The sequence below is a fragment of the Cervus elaphus genome, chromosome 1 (genome assembly GCF_910594005.1).
Source record: "Cervus elaphus chromosome 1, mCerEla1.1, whole genome shotgun sequence".
In the NCBI taxonomy this organism is placed as follows: domain Eukaryota; kingdom Metazoa; phylum Chordata; class Mammalia; order Artiodactyla; family Cervidae; genus Cervus; species Cervus elaphus.
Window position 1 is genome coordinate 38,364,138 of NC_057815.1, and position 13,984 is coordinate 38,378,121.

Genomic DNA, 13,984 nt, shown 5'->3' on the forward strand with positions numbered 1-13,984 from the left:
TTACTGATGATGCCCAGTCTCCTGTTTAGCCGGGGACACAGTGTCCCCTTTGGAGTAAGAGCATGGTCCTCCTGCTTCTCCAACCCCACCCACTCTGCCCCAGTTCAATGCCAACTCTGAGGGACCCTATGGACTGTAGCCCACCAGGTTCCTCTGTCCATGGGATTTCCCAGGCAAGAACACTAGAGTGGGTTGCCATGCCCTCCTTCAGGGGATCTTCCCGACCCAGGGATGAAACCCAGATCTCCCGCATTGCAGGTGGATTCTTTACAGCTGAGCCACTAGAAAAGCCCCGCCCGGCTCAAGGCTAGTGAGGGGTATAAGCGAAGGCAGCAGCCCGGAGCGCCTCTCAGCACACAGGCTGCCCCCTTGCTCCAGGGCCTCCTGCAGCGCTCCGTCCCCGAGTTACTCCTTGGGGAACTTGGCCAGGCCACCTGGCTGAACGGGTGGACTAAGCTCCATTGGCCCCGTGACATCAGCCTGGCGGGCTTCCTCCCCTTCCCTCCCCGCCCTGAAACCTGATCCAGCGGAAGGACTGATTGCAGGAAAACTTGGCGGCTTCCCAGCCCTGGTGGCCAGGGGCAGCGTGAGGCTGCAGCCTCAGGAGGTGCGGGAGGCTGGCTGACATGACGCTGCTGGAGCGCGGGCAGGCTGGTCCTCCGCAGCGCTCACCCTGAAGGCCGCTCCGAGAGAAGCGACGATGCTGCCCTGGGTGCCGAGGGCGCTGCTCGGCTTGCTTCTGCCCACGCTGCTGGCACCACGGGGAGAAGGTAAGGAGACGGTGGGACAGCACGCAGCACCTGGGCGGCAGCGGACAGAGGAGGGGCAGGGAACGCTTAGTGCCTCCAAAAGTTGAGGGGAGGAGGGTTTTGGAGCGGGTGAGGCAGCAGGAGAGTCAGGGATCTTACTGCATGTGGGCAAGAGAGAATTTCCACGCCCTGGGGGGATCCAGCTAGAAAGTTGGGCATCTCGAGCGTAGGGTGAGAGCGGGGCTTGCAGAGTGGGGCGTGGCACAGCCTGCTGTGTGGGAAACGCTTAGCGGGCTCCTCTCCTCTTTGCTGGGGCCCCCAGACTCATCGAAGGGCAGCTGTAAGGAAAGCTGGAGCTCTCTTGATCCCCTCTCTCTTGTTATAAACAGGAATGCTGTGGTCCAGAGAGGGGGAGGAATTCACCCAGGGTCACACAGCTCCGCAGCAGTAGAGACCAGGACAAATGTCATCTTCCCTGACTTCACTGCTTTCATTGCACGAGCTCTCTGGGCCTCCGTCTTCTAGAAAAGTTCCTTCAGGGGCTCAACTCAGAGAGCACCAAACTTCTCTCTGCATTCCCTCACCCATCCTTTCCCGCCTCCTGGGGATACAAGGGGTTTTAGTCACAAAAGAATCCATCTCCTTTGTTGCAGACAATATTCATTCTCTCCCCCATGGGAAGGCTTTCTCTCCAGCCAGAGCTCTTTGAAGCCAGGGCGGGCACAGTTAGGACGTGCTTAAATACGCAGCTCTGAGGGGCTTAGGGGCACGATGGTTTTCCTCGTGTCGTTGGGGGTTGCTCAGTGGGATGAGCAGGCCCGGGCTGTGTGAGTTAAGACTGTGGTCTGGGGCTACTCTGGCTGAGGGGGAGCGCTGTCTCTCCCAGCACTGGTCCTTGGCTCTGAGGTCTGGTCAGAATCCCAGACGATAAGACCTGGGCTGTTGCTGGTGCAGTGAAGACACGCAGGGACCTGGGTCTGAATCCCAGCTCCCTTGCCTGCAGGGCACGGTACTCACCTGTCTGAGCCTTGGGCATCTTTATCTGTAACGGGGGCTCTGGTTACAGCCAGCCCAGGGGGGCTGATACTGAAATGAACCATATGCTCATTGATATTATTCCCAAAGGGGACGCTCAGTAAACATCCTCTCATCTTCCTCTCTCTCTCTGCTGTTGTTTTTCTGAAAGTTTATTGGGGAGCGGGGGAGGGGCAGGAAAGGGAACCTGCAGGACCAATTTTCTGTAGGGATTGCACGCAGGGTAGATGAGGTGGGAGAAGAAGCAATCCTGTCTGGAGAAAGCCCAGCCTGCCGGGCCCTGGGCTGTGAAAGGCCCCGCACCCCACCACCCCCAGCAGCGCCCTGTTTCCTCCAGGGTGCCCCCTCCCCCACCCTCTTTCACCTTCGTGTTTCTGGCATCTTTCAAGAAATGCTCTTACTGTTTCCCAGAGGGGCAACTGAGGTGCTCGTGTGAAATCCCCGCGCGTAGGGCGAGGACCAAGGTCTTGGGTTTCACGACTTTATCCTTGCAGGCCTCTGGCTCTGGGAGCAGCTTGGCTTCTACTGGCTTCCTCCACACCCCACCCCAGTCCTCTTCCCAACCCCATGAAACCAAGCCCAGAAAGCTAGACTAAGAAGGAGCCCCAGCAGGGACTTCTCGGGAGTTTGCATGAGCGTGGAGACGGGGCGGGCTCTCCCCGGGGTGGGTTCACTGGGTGCCCACCCTTCTCTCCTCGTCAGCTGTGGGCTGGGGTCCCGGGGACTGTGAGCTGTGCAGACGCTGAGCTCTGACCTCCGCTGAGGCTGACGCCCTGCAGACCGCTGGGCTTAGGACCTGTGCACTTGGGGCCACACCCTCTAGGGTCTCATGCCAGGGCCAGCTTCCCTCGGCTCCCAGAGCCCCTCGTCCAGGCCCCAGAGGCCCACCTCCTCTGGGAGGGCAGCAACTCTCAACCCTTCTCATCCTTGGCCGACTCGGGGCCTCACCTGCCTCGGGCCACCTACTCTCACAGCCCAGCTTCCTTTCTCATATAAATGGGGGCTGGGGCTACCCTTATGAATACCTTTGGGTTTTGGCAGGAACCTCTGTAGGCAAAAAATGCTCCAGAGATGGGAATTTCAGTCTGTGGGGCTATCTGGGAGTTCTGGGAGGTGGGATTAAGTGGGGACACATTTACTAGCTTTGAAACCAGGGGCAGACTCAGGCTTCGCTGTCTGTCCTTCTCAGCCAAGCACAGGGGGGACCCCCAGCCCCCCAACGCCTCCAGGCCGGCTCTTCTGCGGCTGTCAGATCACCTGCTGGCCAACTACAAGAAGGGCGTGCGGCCCGTGCGGGACTGGAGGACGCCGACCACCGTGTCCATCGATGTCATCCTCTACGCCATCCTCAGCGTGGTGAGCACCCGGCCCCACTGCCCTGCTCCAAGGTGGACCTTCTGAGTGGGAGACCATGTGAGACCAAGTCCAGGGTGGGCTTTTGGGTGCCCAGAGCCCCTGAGCCCTGATACCACAGCTCAGGATGCTCCCCAAACTGAAAACTGGAGTCACCTGCCTGGCTGCCTCTCCCACACCCTACGGCCCGCGGGTTGTGCATATGTGTGGTTCTTCACACATCGCACCTCCCTGTGTGAGCTGGATGAGGGTGCAGACTGTCCTATTCACCTCTACACCCTCACTGTCTTACACACGTCCTTGGCACATGGCGGGTGTTACGAAGTTGTGGTTGAAGAATTAATCATAAATAAAACAATTAATCAGTTACTGAAGTAGGGTGGAGTGCACTACCCAGCAGAGGAGGTTAGACGCTGGGCAGAGATAAATAAGAAGGTGACTGCAGAGAGGCAGGTGCTGCACCGGGGGAGGGTGGGCAGAACTGACTGCTCTGGCCATCTCTGCTAGAGTCAACTGGATGTTTCAGGAAGGGAAATTGGGAATTGGATGGAAGGGAGGGAGAGTGATGAATTTTTCCTTCTATGTGGGTCTGTACCTTTTGACTTCATGCTAAGGTAGGAAATAGGTGTAGATACATACATACAGATATAATTGTACAGATATACATCTATATGATGTTGTTATGTTGGTTTTTAGTCGCTAAGTTGTGTCCGACTCTGCAACCCCATGGACTGCAGCACACCAGGCTTCCCTGTGTTTCACCACCTCCCAGAGATTGCTCACCCTCGTGTCCATTGAGTCAGTGATGCCATCCAACCATCTCATCCTCTGTCATCCCCTTCTCCTCCTGCCCTCAGTCTTTCCCAGCATCAGGGTCTTTTCCAATGAGTTGGCTGTTTGCATCAGGTTGCTAAAGTGCTGAAGCTTCAGCTTCAGCATCAGTCCTTCCAATGAACACCCAGGACTGATCTCCTTTAGGATGGACTGGTTGGATCTCCTTGTTGTCCAAGGGACTCTTAGGAGTCTTCTCCAGCATCACAGTTCAAAAGCATCAATTCTTTGGTGCTCAGCCTTCTTTATGGTTGTTATGTATGTCTTCTATTATTATCTTTTACTATGTTATTATTTATATATGTTTATGTAAAATATACACAACAAAATAGAAGATAATAGAAGACATATATAGGAATACACACACACATATGTTAAAAAAGAAATCCTTGAACTTCTTCCTAGGTGTCTCCTAGTAAAAGACAGATTTTTTCCTGGCTGGCCCCTTTCCCCACCCCATTTCCACATTCTCAGGGGAGCAGGGACACAGAGCAGCAGCCCCTGTTGGGGCTGGTGTGTGCCAGGTGGGCTCCCAGCCCGCAGGGCCACCTTTGCTGAGCTCTCGTTCCTTCCACAGGATGAGAAGAATCAGGTCCTGACCACCTACATCTGGTATCGGCAGGTGAGCCAACCAGCCCCTCCCCCACCCCCATTTCCTGGGACTGGGGGGCGGGCAACCCTTCCTGGGGGCACTCCTCTGTCCCAGAGGAGCCGGGCCTTGGGCAGGGGAAAGAGGGGAAGAAAGGGGAGAGGAGAGGAGGGAAGAGGCTCATGAGATCTGGGGTCTCCTGGATCTGGGCCCCTCTAACCTCAGGACTGGGAGCGGGAGGCAGCTTAAAGATCAGTGGAGGAGAAATCCCCCATCCTCCCCTCTGGTTTCCAAGGTTTTTCACAGCATCTCTAACAAATGCTTGTCCTACTTCTGCTGATCAAACACCTTGGTGACTGGCAGCTCAGAAGGCAGCCACTTTGCTTTCAAACAGCTCTAATTGCTAGAAAGTTCTTCCCTCTATGAAAGCAAAATTGGACGACAACCAAATCAGGTGATTGAAACAAGGATGATCCTGTCACTGAGTCTTCCCATCACCAGCCATTTCCCCACTCCTCCAGCTCCTGATGGGTGCTGCTCAGGCAAGGTGCGAGGAGGACTCTTCGACAAAGTGACACGGTGGCATTTACATTTTAGACCAGTCATTCTGACAGGGTAGTGGAGGAGGCATTAATCAAAATTTAGCAACAGCCATGTCTACCCTGTGAGGTGCATACTATTATCCCTATTTACATATGTGCAGATCAAGACCAAAGAAGGGATTTGTCTAAGAGGAAATGGCAACCCACTCCAGGATTCTTGCCTGGAAAACGCCATGGACTGGTGTAGTCTGGTGGGCTACAGTCCAAAGGGTTGCAAGGAGTCGGACATGACTGAAGTGACTTAGCCCACATACCTCAGTTGATGGCTAGGTGGTTTATAACATTAGAAAGGATTGGATAACTTCCCCGGGGGAGGGGCTACATCTGTCTGTGTTGTACATATTCACATGTAGGGATGTGTGATTGATTGCAGAGGGGAAGGGACTCTTGGGTACCAGTGAGTAACCTGAGTGCCACTGACACCCAGATTCTCCCAAGAAGATGCCTGCCCTGTTGCTTGGGCTCTGAGCGGTGAAGTTGGCCTGAGTTGCAGACGACCCCACCCATGATGGACTGGGTCACCCATGATCATTCCTGCTTCTCCCCTAGTACTGGACTGATGAGTTTCTTCAGTGGAACCCCGAAGACTTTGACAACATCACCAAATTGTCCATCCCCACAGACAGCATCTGGGTCCCAGACATCCTTATCAATGAGTTGTGAGTACTGTCATCAGACGCTTGGCAGCCAGGGGCGCGGGGGCTGGGGATGGCGTGGGGTGAGAGATAAGATCCCTGCTGTTGTATTTGAGATGCTCCACCAGATCTGCAGAAATGGAGATAAAGTTGCATTGGGCCCTCATTCCCCTTTATCTTTTTCTCCCTTTCTTTTCTTTTAAAAGCTCCTCTTTTTCTATGTCTGATGCTGAAACTTTGCTCTTCTCCCTGACCCAAGGATCCCTTTCCAGGAAGAAAGGAGGCCAGTGAATGAATCCATATTGCTATAATAGTCTAATGAAGAGCAGTGTTTTTAAAGGGGACAGGAATATTTCTGAAAGGAATAAAGTGCCAGCAATGGTTACCGCTCCTGGCCCAGAGGAGACTTGGGGCCAAGAGACACTCAAACTTTTAAGCCACACGTGTGCCTGAGTGGGCACAAATTGCACCCCAGGGTGAAGTGGGTCCCACCAGCCTTTATTCCCAGCAGCCAACATTCCTTCTCCCCATCCTTCAGCTCCACTGCCTGGGCTTCTGAATCCAAGGGCTGGGAAGATGGCTGGGGAGACAGATGGAAGGAGAAGGTGGCAAGGGCCAGCTGTCCTCCACCCAGTACCCAGTGCATCGCCCACGTCCGGGGGTGCCGCTCGCAACTCAGGGAGGCAGCTGACTCAGAGCCTCACTCCCTGCAGAGCTGAGGCTGGAGGGACCGGGGATCTCCAGTTTCAGGCTGGATCTCCATTTTCAACACTGAAGGAGCCTTGGTCTTGACTTCTTGTCTCTCAGCCTGATGCCACAGAAGGCCATAGGCTCAGCACCCCTGGCTTAGCTCCAGGGCTCCCCTAGGGGAGCTCAGCCTGGGGTCTGCCCAAAGAGAGTGGCTTCTTATAGGACTTCGCTACATGCCCTGATTCTTCTCAATGATTTCTCCAGTTCTGTCCCCACCCCCCACCCCTGGAAATGATTGTTTTCATTTCAAGTATTCCTAGGGATGGAACCCAAGGGTCTGCTCTCCCACCAAGCCTGCCCGTTGCCCACGGGCTGTCCATCCTGGGAGCTGAGCTCTGCCCATCCCAGGTGGGCGGCATATGGGGGACCGCTGGGTGTTCTTATGGTCCAGGGCTTTGGGGCCCATGGACTCCTGGCTTGCATTTCGTGGCTAGGTAGCCAGGGGGATAAAGGTGAAATACTCTTTAACTGCTTGAAAAGTGGCCTTGGCAATGGCAGGTAAGGAAGCCTGAGATAAGAAGCTTGGACAAGCGGAGGCCAGACAAAACTGCCAGGTTGTCCTGTTGTCCGGGCCGTCTCTGCATTTCTTTCCCTGCCGAGCTGCTCAGAGACTTTCTGACATCCAGGGCTTGACCTGCTTCTTGAGCCCCAAACCCACCCCTCTTCCCTGGCCAGTGTGGACGTGGGGAAGTCTCCAAACATCCCGTATGTGTATGTCCGGCATCACGGCGAGGTCCAGAACTACAAGCCCCTCCAGGTGATGACCGCCTGTAGCCTGGACATCTACAACTTCCCCTTTGACGTACAGAACTGCTCACTGACCTTCACCAGCTGGCTGCACAACAGTGAGTCCAGGGGCTTTGGGAGGTGGGAGAACAGGTGGGGGCCCAGGGATGCCTGCATGAGGAGCACCCCCAGGGATGTAGTCTCCCTTCTCCAATTCGCCCACCTCTTATTTGCTCAGCCTCTGTTTCTTCATCCTCTAAATGGCACTGACCATGTCACCCTCGTCTCCTCCCTCAGCTGTCCTAAGGATGGAATGAGGCGGTGTAAGCTGAGGGCAAGATGCTCGGTCAGGGATGATGCTTTTCCCAGATCACAAGTAGGATCTGGCACGAAGTGTCTTTCAAATCTATGCACTTCTTTACTGATGGACCCTCCCCCCAGCACCAGCTCCCTTCACCTCCTGCCCAGGTTACTGCAGCAGCCCCTAGCAGTCGGCCCCCATTCATTCTCACCCCCACACCAATTCATGCTCCTCACAGCAGCCAGAGAGATCTTATGCAAACGCAAACCTGGGGACTTCCCTGGCAGTCTAGTGGTTAAAGCTCAGAGCTTCCAATGCAGGGAACTCAGGTTCCATCCCTTGTTGGGGAAGTAACAGCCCATGTGTGTGTGGCCCCCCGCTCCCCAAATTTTTTTAATTGAAAAGTCATGCAAACCTGATCATGTCTCTCTCTACTTAAAGCTCCCAGTGTTTCCCCAGCACTCCTGAGACAGGATCCAGGTCTCTTTCCTGGTCTCCAGAACTCTGCGCACAGACACCACTCGGGCTCACCTCTACTCACTGCCCGGCCCAGCTGCCTGCCTTCCAGGGCCCCAGCACCCCTTGTTTTTTCCCTCACTCACATGCTGCTTCCTCTCCTTGGACACCTTGCCCCTCCCTCTCCTTTTCTCCTTCTGGCCCCACTCCTGCCCTCTGACACCTGCGGCATATAGGATCTTAGTTCCCCAATCAGGGATGGAATCCACCGCCCCTACATTGGAAGTGTGGCGTCGTAATCACCAGACCTCCAGTGAAGTCCCTCAGTGAAAGAAAGTGAAAGTGTAGTCGCTCAGTCCTGTCCGACTCTTTGTAACCCCATATACTGTAGCCCACCAGGCTCCTCTGTCCATGGAATTCTCCGGGCAAGAGTCCTGGAGTGGGTAACCATTCCCTTCTGTCCATTCCTTTCTCCAGAGGATCTTCCCAATCTAAGGACTGAACCCAGGTCTCCCACATTACAGGCAGATTCTTTACCGTCTGAACCACCAGGGAAGCCCAAAGTCCTTCTACACAACTTCTAATCACAGCGTCCACATCAGTTACTCTGTAAACCCCCTCTTGTCCCCCAAACAAGGCACCTCCATCACCCAATTTTATAGGCTCTAGTTTTCTCTCTACTTCTGTTCATTTGTAAAGACTTATTTCAATGTCTACTCCTCCACCAGATTGAAACTTAGAGAGGGCAGGGACATGATTTCTGGCCATGATTAGCTCCCCAGGGCAGTGCCTAGCACAAAGGAAGATGCTTGGCATCTTCCACTGAGTGGATGCATGCTAGGTGCCCTCCCAGGTCCAGTGAAGTGAGCATCACCCTACTGCACAAAGGCACCCTCCAGTTCTATCCTGATTTTATTGCATTAACTGTAAATGACAAAGGTAATACTTAACTCCCTTGAACAAAAGTCATCATTGCAAATAATCTTTGACCTTTGACCTCTACTCTCAATCCCAAACTCTTACCAACAACTCCCTGCACCAAGACTTAATTTTTATCAGCATATATATATATGAAATGATATATATATACTGATATATACTTCATGTAATATGTTCTTCCAGATCCTTCTCTAGCCTTTGAATACAAACACATACATGCACATCAATGGAAAGTGCCCAGAAATTGCTTTATGGGTTTTTATTTTACATAAATTTAAAATATTTTGTGTTCTCTTATATACTGGCACCTGAGTCTTTTTACTTAATAACCGGTCTTGGGCATTTTTCCAGTTAGTGCAGAGTTAGCTCCTCCTCATCAGTGTTGACTGCTGTAGAATAGTTCATGGTTGGACTGCATAAACTTTATAAAGCATTTCCCTGGTTGGTGGGAATTTAGATCTTTCACAATATTTTACTGCAACGGATACTGCTGTCTTCTGGTGCATATGCATGTCTGTTTCACTACTATAGATGCAGAGCAGTGAAACTCCGGTTCTGTGAGGATTTTGCTTATTTTTCTAGTTCATCTTTAAAGACAGGCAGCTCAGGGACTTCTCTGGTGGGCCAGTGGCTAAGACTTCACGCTCCCAAAGCAGGGCGCCTGGGGTCGATCCCTGGTCAGGGAACTATATCCTGCATGCCACAACCTAGATCTCTCAAACTAGATCTCTCACATGCCATAACAAAGATGTGGCATAGCTGCATAAATAAATATGAAGGCAGGCATCTCTATCAAGGCAAAGATGAGGAAAGCTGCCTCTTGCTCCTTGCTCGTTGCCTAAATGAGAAATTCTAACAGGAAACCTAGAGGGGTGCTTGAAGGTATGAGTGTGTGTGAGAGACGGAGGGAGACAGAGACAGGAAGAAGACATTCTTATAAATAGTTTGCCCGGTTGTTTGCATTTTGCTGGTCTCCATCCAAGGCCCGTGCCCTCCGTACAGCCCCACTGCACAGACAGGCACACGGTGCACCATGACCTCAGCTTACAGCCAAGTAACAGGCTGCAGATTAACAGCTGGGGCTTGCACCACGCCACGTGGGTGCTGCCCTGCCACCACAGGGTCTGGCATGCCCTGGCCTGGGCTCCAAAGCCGCCCGGTTTCTCCTGTCTCAGTCCAGGACATCAACATCTCCCTGTGGCGCCTGCCCGAAAAGGTGAAGTTCGACAGGAGCGTCTTCATGAACCAGGGCGAGTGGGAGCTGCTGGGGGTGCTGACCCAGTTTCAGGAGTTCAGCATAGAGAGCAGCGACAGCTACGCAGAGATGAAGTTCTATGTGAGTGGGACACACCCCGGCAGGCGTCAGGAGGCACATGGGGAAGAACCTCCGCGGCCCTTTCCCAAGTGCGGGGTGCCCTGCAGCCTCAACAAAGCGGTTGGGGAAACACAGCCGTGCTGTCTCTTAGCTTTTCCTGAACGGCCACGAGCTTGGATCCAGAGACAGCATATGGGGTTTGTCTACATCTTTCAGCAGTCCAGGCTGAAAGCTCCATGCAGCAAGAGGATCTGGGATGGGGAGGGGGGTTCCTGGGCCCAGAACCTGTCTGCCCCCACTCATCCAAGCTCTTCTCTCGATCCCAGGTCGTTATCCGCCGACGGCCCCTCTTCTATGCAGTCAGCCTGCTTCTGCCCAGTATCTTCCTCATGGTCGTGGACATCGTGGGCTTCTACCTGCCTCCGGACAGTGGCGAGAGAGTTTCCTTCAAGATCACGCTCCTCCTGGGCTATTCGGTCTTCCTGATCATCGTGTCCGACACGCTGCCGGCCACGGCCATCGGCACGCCCCTCATCGGTAAGGCCGGCTCCCTGGGAGGAGCTCCCTGGGGCCGAGGGACCGGCGCCTCTCCTTCTCCTACCTCCCCTGTGTGTCTCCCGCCCGGCCCCGTCCCGGGGCGCACAGGTGTCTACTTCGTCGTCTGCATGGCTCTCCTGGTGATCAGCTTGGCCGAGACAATCCTCATCGTGCGGCTGGTACACAAACAGGATCTGCAGCAGCCCGTGCCCGCCTGGCTGCGCCACCTGGTTCTTGAGAGAGTTGCCCTGCTCCTCTGCCTAGGGGAGCAGTCGACTCCCCGGAGGCCCCCGGCCACCTCCCAAGCCGCCAAGACCGATGGCTGCTCAGGTGAGACAGGATCGGGAGAGCCCCACGTGGAGGGGAGCTTCTGGCCTGGAGGCAGGGACTTGGGGGTGCGGGGGGCTCTGGAGGGCTCGCCAGGCCAGGGAGCCGGGGCAGGGCCTGCAAACTGGGTACCGTCCTGCACCAAGAACTCGTGGCAGACTTCAGCCCAAGGCGTCAATCAAACCCCTTCCTCACTTTGTATTCACTCATCAGCCTGGGTGGAGGGGAAGAGGGTTTAGGAGTCCCAGAGACTGAGCGTGTCAGGACCCAAGACCTCTGGGCTGAGGGTGACCTCGCCTGCTATGGATCCCAAGGGAGGTCAAGTGGATGCCCCTCAGGCACTTATAGGGCTTCCCTGCTGGCTCAGCAGTAACGAATCTGCCTGCAATGCAGGAGACGCGAGCCTGATCCCTGGGTTGGGACGCTCCCCTGGAGAAGGAAATGGCAACCCACTCCAGTATTCTTACCTGGGAGATTCCATAGGGTCTACAGAGGAGCCTGGTGGGCAACAGTCCCTCGGGTACCAAGAGTTGGACATGACTTAGCAACTAAACAATGACAACAACAGGCACTTACAGGACAACTACCCTCCTGTTGTTCAACACTGCAGCCTGGTTCCTAACACTCTCTCATTGGAATCAGCCAAAGAGCAGGCCCTTTAGAATTTCAAACATCTATGAGGCAGAGAGACAGGGCACAGAGGGATACTCGATTCCTCCTGCTTCTGTCGGTGGTGATGGTGGTGGTGATCGATTGGTTGGTTGATTTCTTGAGCACTTTATCAGGTGTGTGCGAAGCATCTTCTGTGCATTATTATAGGTGATTCTCATGGTGACCCAACAGGATCCTCATTTTCATTTTTCAAATGAGGAAACAGAAGCATAAAGAGGCCAAACAGCTTGCCCTAAGCCACAGAGCCAGGACCTGACGAAGCCATGATTCAAACTCAGGCTCATCTGACTCCAAGCTGGTGTTTTAAACCCTCCACCCTTCTCCCCTCCTTTGTGTCCTCCTCTGGCTGGGGCCTGGCCTTTCACAGATGTTTGGTTAACCTAAGACCATCTCATCATGAGTTCGTGCGATAGACTAATGCCTAATTCTACTGCTCACCCGGTGAAGGCAGTGATCCGAAGGTGTATTTTCTGGTCCAGAAGGATTCAAAATCATGGAGAGGAGTGCAGGGAGGTGATATGATGTAGTGGACAAAGCAGTGGATTTGGAGTCCGGATACCTGGACCTTGGTGTCCTCACCGTTAAATAATGCTCTGGCTGTGTCATCGCAGGCTAGTCACTTAAACTCTCTGAACTTTCACATCTTCATATGAAGAGTGTGGTTAGTAATCACTCCCAGTCTTCCTCTCCATGGGGTTGCTGGGAGATTCAAATGATATAATGGATATCAAATGGCTAGGGAAAGCCCTTGGGTTAAAAAAAAATGCGTGCGCGAAGGATAAACATCAAATTCATGGTCTTGCTGACCTGGGGAGGGATGACGAATTTGATTAAGGAGGGAGGATATACAGCGATCTTCAACTGCATCGGCTTTCTTTATTTGCTTAAGTTGGATGGTGGGTACCCAAAGATGTAAGTTATTCTTCGTACTCTTTAGGTCTGAAATCATACATCGTAAAAATGTCTGAGGCCTTAGAAACGTAAAGGTCAGTGTTCACACGAGCCTGCTGGGTCTCCCTCCTTTGCCAATGCTCTGTCCTTCTTCTAGACATGGGAAACCACTGCAGCCATCTGGGGGGACCCCGGGACTTGGAGAAGACCCCAAGGGGCAGAGGCAGCCCTCCCCCGCCGCCTCGGGAGGCCTCCCTGGCGGTGCGCGGGCTGCTGCAGGAGCTGACCTCCATCCGGCACTTCCTGGAAAAGCGGGAGGGGAGTCGGGAGGTGGCCCGGGACTGGCTGCGTGTGGGCTCCGTGCTGGACCGGCTGCTCTTCCGCATCTACCTGCTGGCGGTGCTGGCCTACAGCATCACCCTGGTCACACTCTGGTCCATTTGGCAGTATTCCTGAGTGGGTCCAGCCCAGCGCCCGGCCACGGGGGAGTGGGGAAGGGGGGATGGTGCTTGCTAGGATGGGGATGGGGGAATTTCAGGACCAAGGGGCACCGGTGATGTTCTCAAAGCACACGTACAGTTCCTGCCTGTTTCCAGTGCCACTGCATCTCAGCAGTCCCAAACCAGGGCCTTCACTCTCCCTCCCCCAAACTTGGTGTTTAAGATTCTTCCATCCTCATCCACTCCCCTGCAGGCCCATTATAGCTTTAAAACACACTCCTGGATCAGAAGAAACACACACGTGGCCTGACTTCACTCTCTCTAAACATCAAGCCTCAGTTTCCCCAAGGGCGTGTCCCTGAACTGGCACTTTGGAATTCTGCTCACCCCCGCAGCCTTGTTTTGAGGTGGAGATAAGCCAGCTCTCTGCCACATGGGCCTCATTACTCTGCATTAGGTTCATCCAACCCTAAGGTCTCCCTGCTCACCTGTGGCCATTTCCCTGAACACCCACCAGATGAAGGAGATAATAAAATGTGATGAATCCCTAAACTCTCTTATTGGCCCTTTGTCAGCATCCAGGTGGATGGAAGATGAGGTCTGAAGTTACTGGTGGTAAAGAGGTTGGGAAATTAATCTGTGGTTTCAGATGTTTGGTGCTTTCTGGCCCAAGGAATTAAGAGGTGACCAAATGGTGGCTATTCTGAAGGAGACAATTGGAGGTGGGATTCAAGGTGTGAGGATCAGAACCATGAACACTTAGCAGCGGGGAGGTGGCGAGAATGATGCTCAGTTCTGTAATCCCCTGGAAAGATGATGGAAGGGTCTACATAGTC

General features: G+C 53.8%; 1 protein-coding gene across 2 annotated transcripts; it reads left to right on the top strand.

Moving 5' to 3' along the window:
• Positions 1-600: 600 nt before the first annotated feature.
• On the top strand, positions 601-13,690 carry HTR3A (5-hydroxytryptamine receptor 3A). Of its 2 annotated transcripts, XM_043876914.1 has the most exons (9): positions 601-770; positions 2,974-3,140; positions 4,546-4,590; positions 5,709-5,818; positions 7,220-7,389; positions 10,142-10,302; positions 10,608-10,818; positions 10,927-11,148; positions 12,866-13,690. In XM_043876914.1, exons 1-9 carry the CDS (start codon positions 701-703, stop codon positions 13,162-13,164), a joined length of 1,455 nt encoding a protein of 484 aa, XP_043732849.1. In that variant the 5' UTR covers positions 601-700; the 3' UTR covers positions 13,165-13,690. The 2 variants fall into 2 exon arrangements, with proteins under 2 accessions (XP_043732849.1, XP_043732089.1); XM_043876154.1 differs by having other exon boundaries at positions 10,608-11,148.
• Positions 13,691-13,984: the final 294 nt, after the last annotated feature.

Bases quoted from the DNA above. Each gene is read 5' to 3' on its own strand.
- HTR3A (XM_043876154.1), top strand. From the start codon at position 701: ATGCTGCCCTGGGTGCCGAGGGCGCTGCTCGGCTTGCTTCTGCCCACG. The intron at 7,390-10,141 runs GTGAGTCCAGGG...CTCCTGTCTCAG, and splicing joins CACCAGCTGGCTGCACAACA to TCCAGGACATCAACATCTCC. The intron at 10,303-10,607 runs GTGAGTGGGACA...TCTCGATCCCAG, and splicing joins ACGCAGAGATGAAGTTCTAT to GTCGTTATCCGCCGACGGCC.